At 40.7% G+C, this 16449-nt stretch overlaps 1 protein-coding gene across 2 annotated transcripts in view; it reads left to right on the top strand.

The window, feature by feature from the left end:
* LOC131027770 (polynucleotide 3'-phosphatase ZDP) overlaps positions 1-16449 on the top strand; it is a 158151-nt gene that overhangs the window by 130704 nt on the left and 10998 nt on the right. For both annotated transcript variants that reach the window (XM_057957853.2, XM_057957854.2), the window contains exon 10: positions 544-613. In XM_057957853.2, coding sequence (XP_057813836.2) covers positions 544-613 — 70 coding nt within the window. The remainder of the gene's footprint in view (positions 1-543; positions 614-16449) is intronic.

Genomic DNA, 16449 nt, shown 5'->3' with positions numbered 1-16449 from the left:
TGTTCAGATTTTTGAGGCCATAAACGATCTCAAGTTTTGTTGAATGGTGGAGTCACAGCTCTGACAATAGTTATTTGGTTTTATTCTAAAACAAATTCCCAAACTGTCACTTGCATCATTGTTGACCTCTGTCACTGTTCCATAGGGGATGAATTCCCTGGGGTACTGTCTATTGGAGATTCCTTTCAATGGAATACAATAGTTTACCACAAAAGGCTTTGAGGGAAAACCCATATGGTGGAAGATATATGTTGTCATTAGTGCAACAATGGTGGTATTAACAAGTTTACGGTCATTGAGTAGATTCATTTTTTATGTCCTTTGATTGTTTGATCATTGTCTTTTGTTGTTGCACAAGAACTGTCTGCTCTTGATTATTGAACATGGTATAAATTTGACCTTTTCAACTGCTACAAGACTTGATCATCTGCAATAAAGATGATAACATACTTAGTTTTGAGAAGTTTTATATTTTATTTTCTGAAGTATTAGTTATTCTCATGGCATGTTGTAGTCTGAAAGCTTAAAATTAATTTTTTTCAGGTCTTTTTATGTTGGAGATGCAGCTGGGAGAATTGATGATCACAGTGATGCAGATATTGGTTTTGCGAAGGTAATATCACAAACTTTCAAGTTCTTTATTTGCAACAAAATTTGCCTCCTTGATGCAGTGTTTTGGATGGAATTATGAAAAATTGTCTTTCAAGTTTGATTCACATTTCAAGCAAGGTTTATACTTCAAACTAGCCAAAAAATTATAGCAAAGTGTGCCTTTTTTTCACAAGATTTAATGCATAAAAACAAGTTTTACCATTGAGATTTTGTTTTGACATTTTTTCTATTCAATTTTGTTCGTTGCTTGAATGTAAACCTTTGAATTGCTATTAACCTAAGAGGTCTAAAAGCTATCTCTACAAACCAAAAGTATGTGGATTGAAACTATAGAAAGGAATGATGCTTTAAATCAATAGGCAATTGTTGTTGAGAATCTCATAGCAGCAAAATTAATCTGGGGAAAAATTCAGAAAGCTAAGAGTATAAGATTTATTGAATAAATCAGATTTGAAAAAAAACCATTAAAAAATGCATAGTTACCAAGAGACGGGGGGGTACTTGGAGATGCCAATTTTTTTTAATATAATTTAATAATTTCCAGAAAATATCATGACATAAATATAATATGCCCCTTAATTTTTTTTTGATTTTAACACAACAAGATTCACTCGTTATGGTTAGAATAATCAAACTTGTGCATAAAGGAAATGCTGAAAGTAACCCTTTCACTTTCTGATCACTGAGAGCCTAGTATGGGATGGTGAGAGCATACGGTGTCAAGGGGATCGTTAGCTCAAATAACTGCTGGAAATATTGGGCGGCAAGCCAGCCCCTTCCGCTTATCCAGCGGGTGTAAGAACTTCTACAGCAGTATGGCGATGCAACCAGCCAATTAGAAGATTACAAAACTGAAAGAACAACAATCACTTGACCGCTTATGCAGCGGGAGGACTAGAAATGAAATAGCAATCAACTCAACCGTTTATTCAACGGGAGGACTAAAAATGATATTACAATCAACTCAACCGCTTATTCAGTGAGAGGACAGTGTTACAATAGATAAGAAGGCGACAAGCCAACCTCTTCCACTTATGCAGTGGGACAAGAGCAACAATCCAAGTATATATAGCTATTAGTACTACTAATCAGCTTTACAATGCAAGAATGGACTACAAAATTACTAGAATCACTGTCCAACTAGGTGGCACGACCAGCCTCTTCCACTTATGCAGTGAGATTAAGAGAGTTCAAAGAGATTGCTGTTAGTACTACTAACCAGCATTACAATTTGATTCATCATGGATATTCAAATACCAAAACCCAAACTAATAACTGCAGCTTATTGTTGAAGTTTTTTAGCTTTGAGAGAGATTTTTTCGTGCTTCATTCAAGCCTCAATTTCTTCATGCGAATCTTCACATGTCTCCAGCCGTTGGCAAGCTTCGTTTGCTTATGTGGAGTTATTTTGCGTTGGCAGCCGTTTCTTTTCTGTTGTGGAGTATGTTCGTTGTCCTTCCCTCCTATGTTGGTTGTGTAACCTATCTTCTTCATGCGCGGCGTTTGATTTTCTCGGGAAGTATTTTAGTTAGTTTGCGGGGTACGCAAACATGTTGATTCTTTTCGTGCTTATTCTATCATTCCGTGTGATGTTCGATCTTTTGTTGGAGATCATATTATGCTGCGATCTTACATCATTTTATGTCTTTTCCGTGGTATTTCTTGGAGTGTTGCGAATGTCTTTAGATTGAAGACATGAAGTTATTCAGTGAGAACATTTTGTTCTTTTGTATCTGCAGTCTTTGATATGAGGAGTTTCTCGTAATTTATATGCTATTTGTTTTGTAGTAGATTCAGTCACTCTTGAATAGTCTCAGATTATACTGTGGATTTTTATATGATAACAATCGTGTTTAGTTCCAAGCTTACATAATCTTTGTATCAGATCTGTGATCATAATAAAAGGTTCATTTTGGTGTGGTTGGGTTTTTCACCCTCAGGTGGAGGGTTTTCCCAGGATAATTTTTGTATATCGTGTACTTGTGAGTTTTCCGAGTTTCAAATTTTTGAATCTTGTCTTTCTCTAGTGAGTTTTCTGAGTTTCAAATTTTTGAATCTTGTCTTTCTCCAGTTAAAACTTTAACATGGTATCAAGCCAGGTTCCTTCTATATTGCCTAACCGCCTGAAGGTAGATCCCATGCTTTTGAGGGAGTTCAGTCAATAGGTTGCAGATGTCCAATCAACTACTTGTTAGAACTTATGCATGCAATTTGAGTCTTTCTAAATGAAAACAGTTGCTACAATCTTCTGAAGACATTTCATCATTTGTTGGGCGGTTGCTTAAGAAGCTGAGTGTTCCTTCTATTCGTGTATTCTTTGCTCTTCAAGGATTTTGAAATCAGAATAGCTTCGGTGAAGGAATTGGTTTTTAGTGATTTTCTTTAAAGGTGTGCTCTGAGCGATCTTTGCATGTAAATATGATTGTCGTTGAATTGAAGATAGAGAGTGAGTGATGACGAGGGCCAAAGGCCACTCAGTCATCATCACTAGATGCTTTAGTATGGTTGAAAATTCCATTGTTGAGCAAGATTAGGAAAGAACATTGGTGGAAGATTAACTTATAGAGAGATAAGTATTTTCTTTGTGGTTGAATAATGTTCATGAATTTTTCATGTTATTAATTCATGCTATATCATTGGGATAGTGAATCATGTATGATTCTAGCATTAATATTTCTCTTTGAGATAGTCTTGAACTATTAGTAATCTCTCTTAATGCTTTCATGATGGATTGGGGAGCATAAGGATGATGAGAGATTGCATTCAAGGAAGGAAGACCTTGATGATGGTTGCCATGAGATTGAGTTGGTGACTGTAGACATTTTCTTGAAGAGGAGGAATTACCATTCAAAGGGAACTTGACACTTTAGCTTCAGAGGGAGCTTGACTTTCAGCTTCAAAGGGAGCCTGATTCTTTCAGCTTTAGAGGAAGCCACATCTTTTGGTTAATGAGTTCTTCTCTGTGAGGGAGAAGTTCGAGGTGCAATCCCTTGTTAATGAGTTCTCTGTGAGGGAGAAGTTCGAGGTGCAATCCCTTGTTAATGAGTTCTTCTCTCTAAGGGAGAAGTTCGATGTGAAATCCCTTGTTAATGAGTTCTTCTCTGAGAGAGAAGTTCGAGGTGAAATCCCTTGTTCCACCATCTGGGAGTAGCTATGGTGGATCCACCCTCTGGGAGTAGCCGTGGTGGAAGTCATGTGTGTGACTCCATGACTTTATTTTCTGTTTTTCTGATTCACCCTCTAGGAGTAGCTATGGTGAATATTGTTATGCTGAGATAACAATTTTATTTGAGAAAATCTATGATGAGATTTTTGTTGACATCTCTTTGGTTGCAGTTATGTGTACTTGTCATGTGATGACATATTGAAGATCTCTTTCTTGCTAAGAGGTAGTGTTGAAGTTTTTTAGCTTCCAGAGAGATTTTTTTGTGCTTCGTTCAAGCCTCAATTTCTTCATGTGAATCTTCACATGTCTCCAGCTGTTGGCAAGCTTCGTTTGCTTATGTGGAGTTATTTTGCGTTGGCAGCCGTTTCTTTTCCATTGTGTAGTATGTCCGTTGTCCTTCCCTCTTGTGTCGGTTGTGTAACCGATCTTCTTCTTCATGCACGGTGTTTGATTTTCTCGAGAAGTATTTTAGTCAGTTTGTGGGTGTTGTGCGTATTGCACACCTCGCTCCATTTTCTTCAAATAGGGGACCCCCGTCTCTGAAATCTTCGCAGTTGAGAAAGTCCGAGTCAAATTCTTCTAAGCCAAATTGGCTTCTAAGGCCGAAAACCCCTCATAAGCCGAAAATGCAGAACAAAGACCAAAAGCTCACAAATCAGCTAAGTAGGCCGAAATGTAAGACAGGGCTCACGAACACCTTAATTGGCCGAGTTTGCAAAGCACTCGAGATGCCCGAAAATAGCAAACGGAGGATGTCTAAACTTGAATCCCGCATTTATCAGTCATAACCCAAACTTCAACTTGCCGAAAATGAATAAAGCTTCAAAATCGCGCGTAAGGACCTCTTGAGCCGAAAAACATGAAAGGAGTCTAATTCACGCAGAATCTCCTTATAGCCCGAAATACGAGATCAAGTTTCAAAATTGGCTTATAGCCTGAAAATGGGAAGCAAAATGAAGATCGTAAAAAGAGAGCTTTCAAGGCCGAAAGTGTTTCAAGTCAAAATCGTGCCATTTTAACCCTTCAGAGGCCGAGAAACTTAGGGCGAATAAAATCACTCATTCCACACTAAAAAGTCGTGAGCTAAAAATCTAAATTCACAAATTCACTTAGTAGCCCGAAAATCATTCCACTCCTGAAATTTGCCTATGTAAGCCGAAAACGAAAGAACAAGTAAAATCCACAAAACAGCCTCTAAAACCAAAAAAAACATGAAGCTCGCAAAAGCAGTGGAAATCGTGCAGTTCATTAAAAACTTTGCATGACATTGCCGAAATTTCGTATTGAAATGAAAATACGTCAACCAGAGGTTTTTGAAAGCAAAGTTCGGCCATTTTAAATGTTTTGCAAAACTCATTAAAACATAAATCGCACATTTGACCCATTTTGCTCGAAGTTGTTTGAGGAGTACGAAATCTCGCATTTTGGTGAAAAGACCTGAAATTTGGCAATAGGGAGGGGTAGTAAAAAAACAAAATCTTGCGAATTGTCAAAATCAGTCGAAAATTCCAAAATGAAAAGCATTATTTTCGTACTCTTGATCCAACAATTGCATGTCTAATCAGAGACCAAAGTTGGCTATACAAGAGAGAAGAAGGGTTGTTTGGAGTAGCAGGAGCCAAATATGATATGAAACGAGATGCGGTACTGTTGACGTGGATGAAATCGCATCGCTGCAAATTCCATACGGCCAACGCAGAATAGAATAAACTCACTGAGTATCCTACCCTCTCTTGAAATAAGGGAATCCCTAATGCTATTTTCTACGTTTTGATCAATGGGGATAACCTCAAGGTTTCTTTTGTCAGGTCTTGACTGCGGGATCTCTTAGTGGCTTGATGTGTTTTTGCTGGAAACACAAGGGGGCTTACGTTTGATTGGCAATTCCATATACGAATTCCCAGGGACCTCTTACGGTTTTCTTTCAGGTGATGTTGGTTAATTTGAAGCTGATTTAGCAGGATTGCAGATTTCAAAAAAGGGGATAAAATTGGGAGGAAAGAAAGGAAGGGTAGGGAGAAAGAGAACTGTAAATGTTAACTAGGACAACAGATTTACCCAAGCAGACAGACACCTCCAGGAAACCAAATTAAGCATCATCAGTCATTCAGACACAATGTTTGCATAAACTTAGTGCAATCTTCAAAGGAGAAACCAGATTTTCATATTACCAAATACAATATTAGAACTTCTACATTCATGATATGTATACATTTGATAATCGAACTGAATCATAAAATAGCCCAGATTAACCATGCAGAAAGGAAAAAAAGCAATCAGCTATCCTCTAATGGTATGGACTGTGAAGGTTCTATCAGATGCTTGGTAAGAACTGCTGTACAAAATGAACAGACATAATTCAAAAACTTTCTAATTTAAATGAAGAAGGAGACCATGCACTCACAAGGAAACTTGAAGGTAATTTTAATCCATTGTATTAATTCCTGCAAAATTTCTTCAGAGCTTTCGCAACAATTCAAGAACTTCCTCCTTTTATGAGGGAAAACCAGTCCCCTTTAAATAGGTTTCCAAAAATGGATGAATGGCCAAGATCTAATCTAGACAAGTGGCCCAGATTCATCCTTACAAAAAAAGGGACCCACACTCATAAATAGGGGGATAAATATCTACAACTACCCCAAAAGGAGCAATAACTACCAAAGGATAATTACAACTTTGAAATAATCCAAAAAAAAGGGAGGTGCACAAAAACTTTACAATATGTTGACCAAAAGTCAACTGTCACCTTTTTGGGACAAAAGTGCACCTTTTAAGACTTGGAGGGAAAAAGGCATTTTTGAGAAACTATTTTCTCTATTCTGGTTTCACATTCCTTTTGCAGAAACTGGTCCTCGCCATGCAGGTATTCTCGCCATAAATCGCGACCTGCTGCTCGTTCCTCGCGGACATATTCCTGAAACTTGATGCATAATTGGAAGAGGGGATTAAAAGGTGGCATGGGAGGGTGGCGAATTTTGTACTGCATGCCTTCGAGATACTGGTCCACGTGCCTTAAACCGTCCTTCCAGCTGGAGCGATTACGCTCGAAGCACAATATGTCTGAATGGAACTGACCAGCAAAACTCAAGTCTTCAATGGAATAAGAAACCTTATCTGCTCCCAACCTTTCCTCCCAATCCGGCCGGATTACACTGTCGGACAGGTCATTTATCCACCCCGAAACCATTGATCGGAGGATGGTCTTGCCTAGTTCTTGCATGTTCCCCAGAATTGCCTCACATGCGTCATTTTCTTTGTCAATAATTTCCTGGGCGTCATTCTTCATGGTGACGGTCCAGTACCATTCCTTGAGAACACTGATGCTATGGGGATCCAGGATGTCAGGCAGTGTGGGAATTTGTGTATGTGTCCAGAAAAGAGCTCTTAGGAGGGGAAGGGTAGAGGCCGCTACTTCATGCATGTGAAGGGATTCCCTCTTTACTTCCAACAGCCTGACTAGAGTGAGCTCTCGATGGAGAGCCATTTCCTTTACTTCTTTGAGGATCTGTTCTCCCTTTTTCTTGATGTCTTGCACCCATTCCTTAACGGCCTTTGCGGTATCCCGGATTTCTTCAAATTCAGTTGTGGTCCTTTGTGCTAATGCCATTGGGGGAATATGGGATTCAGAGGGGTTGTGTAGTGGCCGTAGGAGCTTATCGATGTATCCCTCGGCTTGTTCGGCACGGGCCCGATACATATCCTTTTCAGCCGTGATTTCCTCGAGCTGTCTGAGTATGTTCTGCACTGAGTCCTTAAATTCCTCCTTTTCTTGCTCTTTTGTAGCTCGTCCGATGGGGATAGTCGTAATGCTATAATCTGCCAGTGTTATTTGATCTGCTGGCTTGTTTACGGGCGGGGTAGCAATATGAAGAGTGCGGTTCCTTTGCTCATCCTTGGTTATCTTAGAGTATGTTCTTGGTTTCTTCTTCCCTTTTGCTTTTGCTTGATCCATTCGTGAGAAGATGTCCTCTAGATCGATGGGCACCTTGGTGGCGGCCCTGCGCTGAGCTCTAGCGATCAGCCACTCTTGAGGCACTGTCTGGGTTGAGGATAGGGTTAAGTTAGCACCTTGTTCTCCCATGCTTTCAACTGGCTGATCACAAATTAACAGCTGTCCCGCCATCGGAGGGGTGGAAGAAGGAGGAAGCTCCTTGTTTGCATCTGAGTTCTCCCCTATCTCACTGAATAATTGTCTGACATCTTCCTGTGATGGTGGCTCCTTGGTTCCCTCGAGCTCATGGATCTCGTCTGTTCTTTGTTCCCCTTCGACAGTTGAGTCGTCCTTGGCTGCATGGAGGAGTAGCAATTCGTGGCGGCTCTGTTGGGTAGGTTCATGCACTTCGATCCCCTGGGTGGATGGGATTTCTCCTTCCTCTATTTGGTCACCCGGCTTAGTCGGATTGGGGCCCTTTTGCTTGGTGTCCGGCATATCTGGAGCAGGAGGATCATTGGCTTGGAATGCCTCTATGTCGCTCTGGGAAGGCGGAGCAGGTATGCAATCCAAATCTATGGCGTCGTCGGACGAACTGGGATCCCTTGAGGATGAAGTGGTCTCTGGCCTTCTTATGGGAATCTTCTCCCTCCTTGTTCTCTTGGATGCCCGAGCCCCTCTGCAAGCCTTAGCTTTCTTCCTTTTCTCTGGTTTTTCAGCTAATGTCCTTTCATCTTCGGAACACTGAGAGTCGAAACTGCCCATCAGATGGTAAGTAAACTGGACCCCTTCATGGACTAGCCTCTCGATCTGGTGTTGTAACCATTGATCTGTGTATCTTGCCGGGGCTGCCATGATTGCTTCGAAATCCGTGATTGGGTCTTGAGACCAATCAACGCCCGGCAAGAGATGCCTTACTGCTTCGAATTCCCGGACTTGGAGACAGTTCCCCGAGTCTGTGAGCTGATCCGGGACCCGACGGTACTCAAAGAGTCGCATTTGCTGCACACTCAATCTAGAATATTCCCGTCGCCTGACTTCGTAGTCATCGGAGCAATTTTTCCAGTAATCTTCAATTGACTCCTTTGCTCTGTAGCGCCTACCGTAAGCTCTCTTTGCCAAATTGTCATGATCAAAACATTTTCTTGGGAAATGTTCCTGTAGGCCATAAGAGGCTAGCTCTGCAAGGGACTCTTCTGCTAGGGTGGGAGTTCTCAGTTGGACATCATGGTTGCCTATGATCATTGGAAATGCGAATCCAGCCTGCTTGCTTTCTCGTAATAATATGCCGGCAGGGCGTGATTGTCTTGCCACCTCCATGAGGACTACTTTATCGGTTGGGTACCGCGGAAGTCGAAGGGGGGCACCTTCAAAGCCAGCAATTCGGATGTAGGAGAATCTTGGGAACTGAATAAACCAGGCCCCATACCTCTGCACTAAAATGGTAGCTTGCTCCGAGAGCCTTATGTGTAACCCTCCCTGCATTAGCCTGACTAGGCGCATTGTGAAGGCGTCGTTGACACGTTCGTACTGTCCGACCGCGTAAGCCGGGCTGCTCTTTTCCCTTTGAGCTATATCCTGGTAGTGCAGCTGCGGGTAGCAATCATAAACCTTTACCTGACCAGGCCCATTCCCGATCTCACCTTTCATTATTAATCCTGGCAGTGGCTGATTCTTTGCGAACATATAGACCAAATAGGAGGTCATGGTGAAATACTTCTTTGTCTCAAGCTCAATCAGCTGAGCGTGGATGTTATCACTTATGATTTGGGCCCAGTCAAACTTAGACTTTCCGGCAAAGACCTGTTCTGTAAAATAGAACATCCATTCTTCAAAGTAGTTGGACTTAGGAAGTCCCATGACTCGGCTAAGTAAGGTGACCATATCGCCATGTTCATTATGAAAGTCACTTCTGGGGGTCTTTTTCACAATCCTGGTGCTTGAAGGCCTTTTCTCTTTGAACCATTCTTCGTTAATCAATGCCCTGCATCGGGCTGGGTTCATATCATACACCCCCTGTGCCTCGTCCATTGTTGTAGCTATGGGATTATTTGGAAAGGGGATATCAAATGCATCACCGATAGCCTCAGGGGAGAAGTCGGCAATAGTGATATCTTCCAGAAGCACTAATCTGGACTTTGGCTCGTAATGCCGAGCAGCTTCCACTACTAATTCATAGTTCTGGATTGCTGGAGGAAAACCTGCTGCTTGGGCGATGCCACTTTCCAGCATTTGCCTAGGCCTGCCATATGCATTGGGTGAGAAGACCCGATCCCTGAAATCCTGAATATCAATGTGGCCAAGGTCGGTGTCACCAATGTTGTCCCAGATGCTCTGGACCTTTGACTCTCTTAACCCTCCCCTCTGATACTGATACTTCATTCTTTCAACTTTCCGTGGGATGTCTGATTTGGATGCTCGTGAGGTTTCTGCTGCAGCGGGTGTTTTTGATGATTCTGCCGCTGATTTAGGCATTTATCCTGCACAGCCAGACACGGATTACAAGGTGATACGAGAATGACGATGCGGGTTAGATAATAACAGAAGTGTTTCAACAGACCGAGATTAGTTTAAATATCATTCTGGGCTAACAATTTGATTAACTTCAACAGCATCATATTCCTGGAGATTTATGACTAAGCATTCTCACTTTCGAATTTTTTGGATTAATTTTAACAAAGGCAAAACATGAGAATTTTGAAAAGAGATGCAGTTTCCGGCCAAACCTCGGGAATGAATCCTAAATTTTGGATGTTCGAATGACGGAGATGCAGACTCTAAGCATTTCAAATTTTGCGTATTTTGCCTATTTGATTCACACATTTTTAAATGACCGTACGCGATAAAGCGTACTTACCTGATTGGAGCGAATGATGGGTGATTGCCCGACCTTGTCGCGCGGGGCGAGCGGATGACCCTGCAAAATTTGAATCCCAACGGTTATCCTTCCTGTTTAAATTTTCGCGGTTTGGAAGATGAAAGAGGATTTATCAATTTCACATGGTTCTGTGCTTAGCAACCTGAATTTTAAATGGTTGATGGGAGGATGATGCAGTGTCTTACCTCCTTGTTTTCGGATTTGAGAGTTCTTTCAAATTTTGAATTGTATTCTTTGAATTTTGACAAATTGGAGGTTTTCGGATCTAACCTTCGCGGGTTTGCTCGCCCTGGCCTCCGCGTTACAAACTGTGCCTTCTGCGTTAAAGTTTTGCTTGCTTTTTTGGACTTCGTTTTCTGCGTTAAAGCTTTGCTCGGAGCTTTTTGGACTTCGCTTTCTGCGTTTAAGCTTTGCTCGGAGCTTAGGGTCTGGAGAGATGATCGCACTATGTTTCGCTTTTAAACTTTCACCTTGGAATTTCGGACGCTTAGGGTCCGAAAACGTTTTTTGCCCTATCACTTTGTTGAAGTTCGGACGCGGGGGTCCGAAATGGGTGTATCGCACTCTGTTTTAAAACTTAACTTGCCTTTGTTGAAGTTCGGACGCGGGGGTCCGAAATGGGTGTATCGCACTCTGTTTTAAAACTTAACTTGCCTTTGTTGAAGTTCGGACGCGGGGGTCCGAAATGAGTGTATCGCACTATGTTTTAAAACCTAACTTTCGCCTTTTGAAGTTCGGACGCGGGGGTCCGAAATGGGTGTATCGCACTCTGTTTTAAAACTTAACTTGCCTTTGTTGAAGTTCGGACGCGGGGGTCCGAAATGAGTGTATCGCACTATGTTTTAAAACCTAACTTTCGCCTTTTGAAGTTCGGACGCGGGGGTCCGAAATGGACGTTTTTTAACTTTTAAACTTTCCCTATTGAAGTTCGGACGCGGGGGGTCCGAAACGGATGTTTTAAACTTTTAAACTTTCCCTTTTGAAGTTCGGACGCGGGGGTCCGAAGTGGGCATTGTTTGCACTGCGTTAAAACTTAACTTCGCCTTTTGAAGTTCGGACGCGGGGGTCCGAAATGGGCGTTGTTTAACTTTTAAACTCTCCCTTTTGTCATTTCGGGGCTTAGGGTCCGAAAACGGCATTCGCTCGATGTTTTGGCTTTGCCTTTTGCTTTGTTGAAGTTCGGACGCGGGGGTCCGAAATGCGTGTTGTGTTATGCTTAAAAACCTAACTTTTGCCTTGGTTTAAGTTCGGACGCGGGGGTCCGAAATGGACGTTTTGTTATGTTTTAACTTAACTTTCACTTTTCGGGACCTAGGGTCCGAAAACGGCATTCGCCTTATGTTTTTAAAACTCAACTTTTGGAAATTTCGGACCTGGGGTCCGAAATGCGATTGCCCCCTTATGCTTTTAAATTTTGAATTTTCACTCTCGGACGCTTGAATCCAAAAGGGGGAGCGCATAACGTTTCCTTTTTACCTCAACTTGACTTTCGCCAAGTTCGGACCTGGGGTCCGAAAAGGAGATGCATCATGTTAAACTTTGAAATTTTGGAACAAACTTTCGGTATTTACGCCCGAAAGCCAGATCAGTCAAGAGGACTCATTGGTTCATTATTCCAACGTCGATCAGCTTACGAACTGATCACGAACTCGCTCGAGGAGACACGAGAAACTCTGCTTCGATTCTCGGGATGACGATCAAAAAACTCAAAACCGGAAAGGGGGACCCTGTCGGCGACAGGGGGCGTGTGCAACGCACAACAGGTACCTAGTTATAGATGGTGGATGAACTATGGAGCACAAACTCCTGAATTCAGTGCTTTGCCATTAGAATACTGAGTTAGGGAGCAAGTTCTTCAGCTTGTGAGAGGAATTGGAGTTGCTTTGACCACATCCATTCCAAGAAGAGGAACAAATTGTTGTCTAGAAAGTTGGGAGATCTTGTCTACGTTCGCAGCAATTTGAAATTGTTCATGAACAAATCAGCAAGCGACTTCACATCTTCTTCACAACAAAGCATTTCACAAGACATAGAAGTGCCAGTTGCAGATGAGCCTGACTTTCTTGATGAGGAATTGGATAGTGATAGAGATGATGATGCTACACCATCTGAGCCAAGTGCTCTTGATGACTTAGAGCTTTTTTGAAGTTCTAAAGTATTAACTTTTTATTGTAACTTTTTGAAAAGAAAACATCTTCGCAATCATGATTTCACATGTTTCTTATGGTTTATATTTTATAAATGTGCCATCTTTTAATAATGACTTCAAATCTATTTAGCAATGTTAAGCTATTTTGATAATTTATTAGAAGTATACATATATTTAAAAAATAAACAAAATTATATAAGGGGAATTTTATCTGATTTTTTTTTCAAATTTTTCCCTTGTCGAATTTCATCCGAATTTCATGGCCGTTGAATTCGAACCTTGTGACTTAGCTAATAACCATGGCACTCAATGCCTCTTTCACCTTCAAAAGACGTCTCAACATTATTATATGTGATGCAAATCGGGTCTCAGCAACCTAGGTTCATGTAAAAAATATGTCAATAACACATTTAAAAAAATATAAAATAAAATCAAACATGGCATAAATAAATTTAAATAGATAAATTAAATTTACCTTCAGCAATACCAACCTCGAGAAGCTCTTAAAAATGGCTTGTGACATATGGTGGTTTGTCACAAATATTTGGATCTCCTCACCCTCTTGGTAGATATCCTTCAGCCACTCTATTTGAGTGCCAATTGCTTGCATCACCAAGTTGAGGGAGTGTACGGTGCATGGTTTCCAAAAAATGTGTAAACATCATTGTTCAACCAAAACACCTACAGCCCTACAAACCTTTGTATTGTCTGTGATGACTTAAACAATATTTTCATGTCCTACCATATCTATGGAATCAAAGAGGACTCTGGAAATGTATTCTGCATCTTTGAGCTGCCCCTCACAATCAACTGCCCTAAAAAACATTGCCTCTTTTGGGACACTGCAATAACATTTGTCAATGGATGGTTTCTAACATCCTTCCATCCATCAGAAACAATAGAAACACTCGATTTGACTCAAGAATCTTTAATTGGTTTCAATGATTGGTCTACAAAATTCTTCTCTTTTGCCAATAAGGTGGGGCAACATCTCTTGATTCCATTTTGAATGCTTTCTCCAATGGGCCTCTTTTGCGGGAAGGGGAATTATCTACTTCAACTTCATCTTGCATAGTGGGTATTGTAAATGTATTCAAATCTATGTTCAAAATGCTCAAAGGTATATTTATTTGTCTTTAAATTCTAATTGTATATATATTGCTTCAATGAATATTGCTGTTTATACTTTCTTTTGTGCAGGTGGCTGTGATAGAACATTAGTAAATTTCGATATCTTATCACTCATCCATCAATTGGTATATATATGATGATATTGTTTGATCAAGTGTTAACTTGATCGGACATGTCTTTTAGACATGGCCGATCAAGGTAACACTTGATCGTGCCTCTTGATAACAAATATGATCATACCAATATGAATCGGTGTTAGCACATAACAAATACCAATCGGTTTAATACAGATAATGCTCGATACTAATCGGTGCTTAAATACCTTTTGTTATCCAACCCGATACCAATCTGGATGTTAGGAGTATGGACATTGTTGCATGGTTATTATACACGATAACTCGATCAAGTCTAATACGATCTCTTCATGATCGTGAGTGGTAATTAAGTAGAAGTATATCAATATGATCATGTGCTCGATCATTCGAGAAAATACATATCGATATATGCAAACCAATCATGAAATGTATTTGCAATTACAAGAAATCTGAATGAAGATTACAAAGGATATATATAAATGAAGTCTATCATTATTCATCGATGAGATAGATGATTGAATGAGAGACTTCATTTATCTCTCATTCAATCATTTATCTTAACGAAGCTATCATGTTTCAACACTCCCTCTTAGCTAGGGAAGATAAATGAATGACAACATATTTAGTATATAGCATCACATTTCTCATGATGACCATAATCTGATAATCTCGTAATACAAAGAATCACATCACCTAAGCACATGACATGAAGTATCACCTAACACGTGATATGAGGAATCATATCACTTAAGCACGTGACACAGATGTCACCTAACACGTGATATCAATATAGCATAGCACGCGATACCAAGGATATAAATGCAAGAGAATAATTTGATTCTCATTATATGTGCACGGTCATCTCATAATGTCTTACCACAACATATCATGGGACATCCATGATATACAAGACATCATCACACATGACATCCTGTTTGACCATTATAAGATCGTCACCTTATAATGTCTCATACAAGTGTCCATTATCTAGGAGTTCGTCACCTCTTAGAAATGTACACAGGGGGTGGAGCCCATAAAAGTCACAACATGACAAAGAAGTTTACACATTAAATATATATAAGTACAGATTACAAAGCAAATTACAATTCAATCATACCAAGACCTTTCCTGAAGTGCTCAACTTTCGCCTTGGAAAGTGGTTTGGTAAGTATGTCTGCTATCTGATCTCCTATACTAATATATTCCAACTGTATCGCATTCCTGTCCACCATGTCTCGTACATAATGATAAGGAATCTCTATATGTTTGGATCTATCATGAAATATAGGATTCACTGAGAGTTTTATACAACTTTGATTGTCGCAATGAATAATAGTAGGTTTCATTGGTTCACTGAATAATCCCACAAGCAACTTCCTGAGCCATGCTGCCTCTCTGATAGGGAGCTTGGTAGGGAAGTGCTTACAAGGCTAACTTGCTCAAAAGGGTCAATGTATTAGCCACAACCTTGTATGATCTGATGTGTATGTTTACTCAACCTATCTTGTTATTGTAATGTCAAGGATTCCATGGTCTACTTGCCTAGTCAACTCCCTTTATGGTGATGGCTTACTCCCATGCTCCAAAACTACTCAAATCGCTTGTTCCTCCCATCTTCAACTGATTGTGCTTGGTTCTTGGGGCTTCCTTCCTTAGGTTTTTAGAATGAGCTAGGAGTCTTTCACAAGGAAATGCAAGGGCAGCAAGATACTGCTCACCTTTGGGTGCTCAAGATCTTGTTTTGAGGTCAAATGCCCTTAACTTACTCAAAGTCCTTAACAAGGTTCAACTACCCAAATGCGGCTGCACACCATCTAGGAGTCCCAAAATACAGTTGGTGGACTGCTTGGAATGATTCTATCTCATTTCATGAGTCACCAAGTTTCATCTCCTACTGGGTACATGAAATTTGCAAAAACTGTCAAAGTTGTGTGTTATGCAGCAGGGCTACTAGCCTGTGGAGGCCTAATTGGCCTTGTTTTACTCCCTCCAGTCAATGATGGCATTTTTAATCACAAAGCAATTTAGGGATGTTGTTTTAGGAGTGTTTGCTCAAGGATTTTTGGGGTTTAGCCCACTGTTAGTGCAGTTTTCAGACTGTCCACATCTAATGGCATAAAAGGAGGGTTTGTAGGGTTTAGAGCATGCAATGTTTGGAAATCTCTTCCACACCACTCTTCAAGCCTCCACCAAAGTTTGGAACCTCTGCCACATCTTTAAGAACCTTCCCCTGCCTTTTCCCTGCAAGAAATATGTCAAACACTTGGCAAGCAAGTGGTAAAACAACAAACTGTCACTGTCACTGCCCCTTTTCTCTACCTTTTACCAGTCAGCAGCATCTTCACTTTGGGACCTGCAAAAATGAGGTCTTCAAACATGTATCTCTTCTCCTATTACATTGCCTTCAAGATGCAAGGCTTGGATTATGCTCAACAAGCATTCCATGGGCATTTTCTTGCCATTTTCAAATTCATGAAAACAGTGAAC

Source organism: Cryptomeria japonica, chromosome 5 (assembly GCF_030272615.1).
Source record: "Cryptomeria japonica chromosome 5, Sugi_1.0, whole genome shotgun sequence".
NCBI lineage: Eukaryota > Viridiplantae > Streptophyta > Pinopsida > Cupressales > Cupressaceae > Cryptomeria > Cryptomeria japonica.
This window is presented reverse-complemented; position numbering and strand designations above follow the sequence as displayed.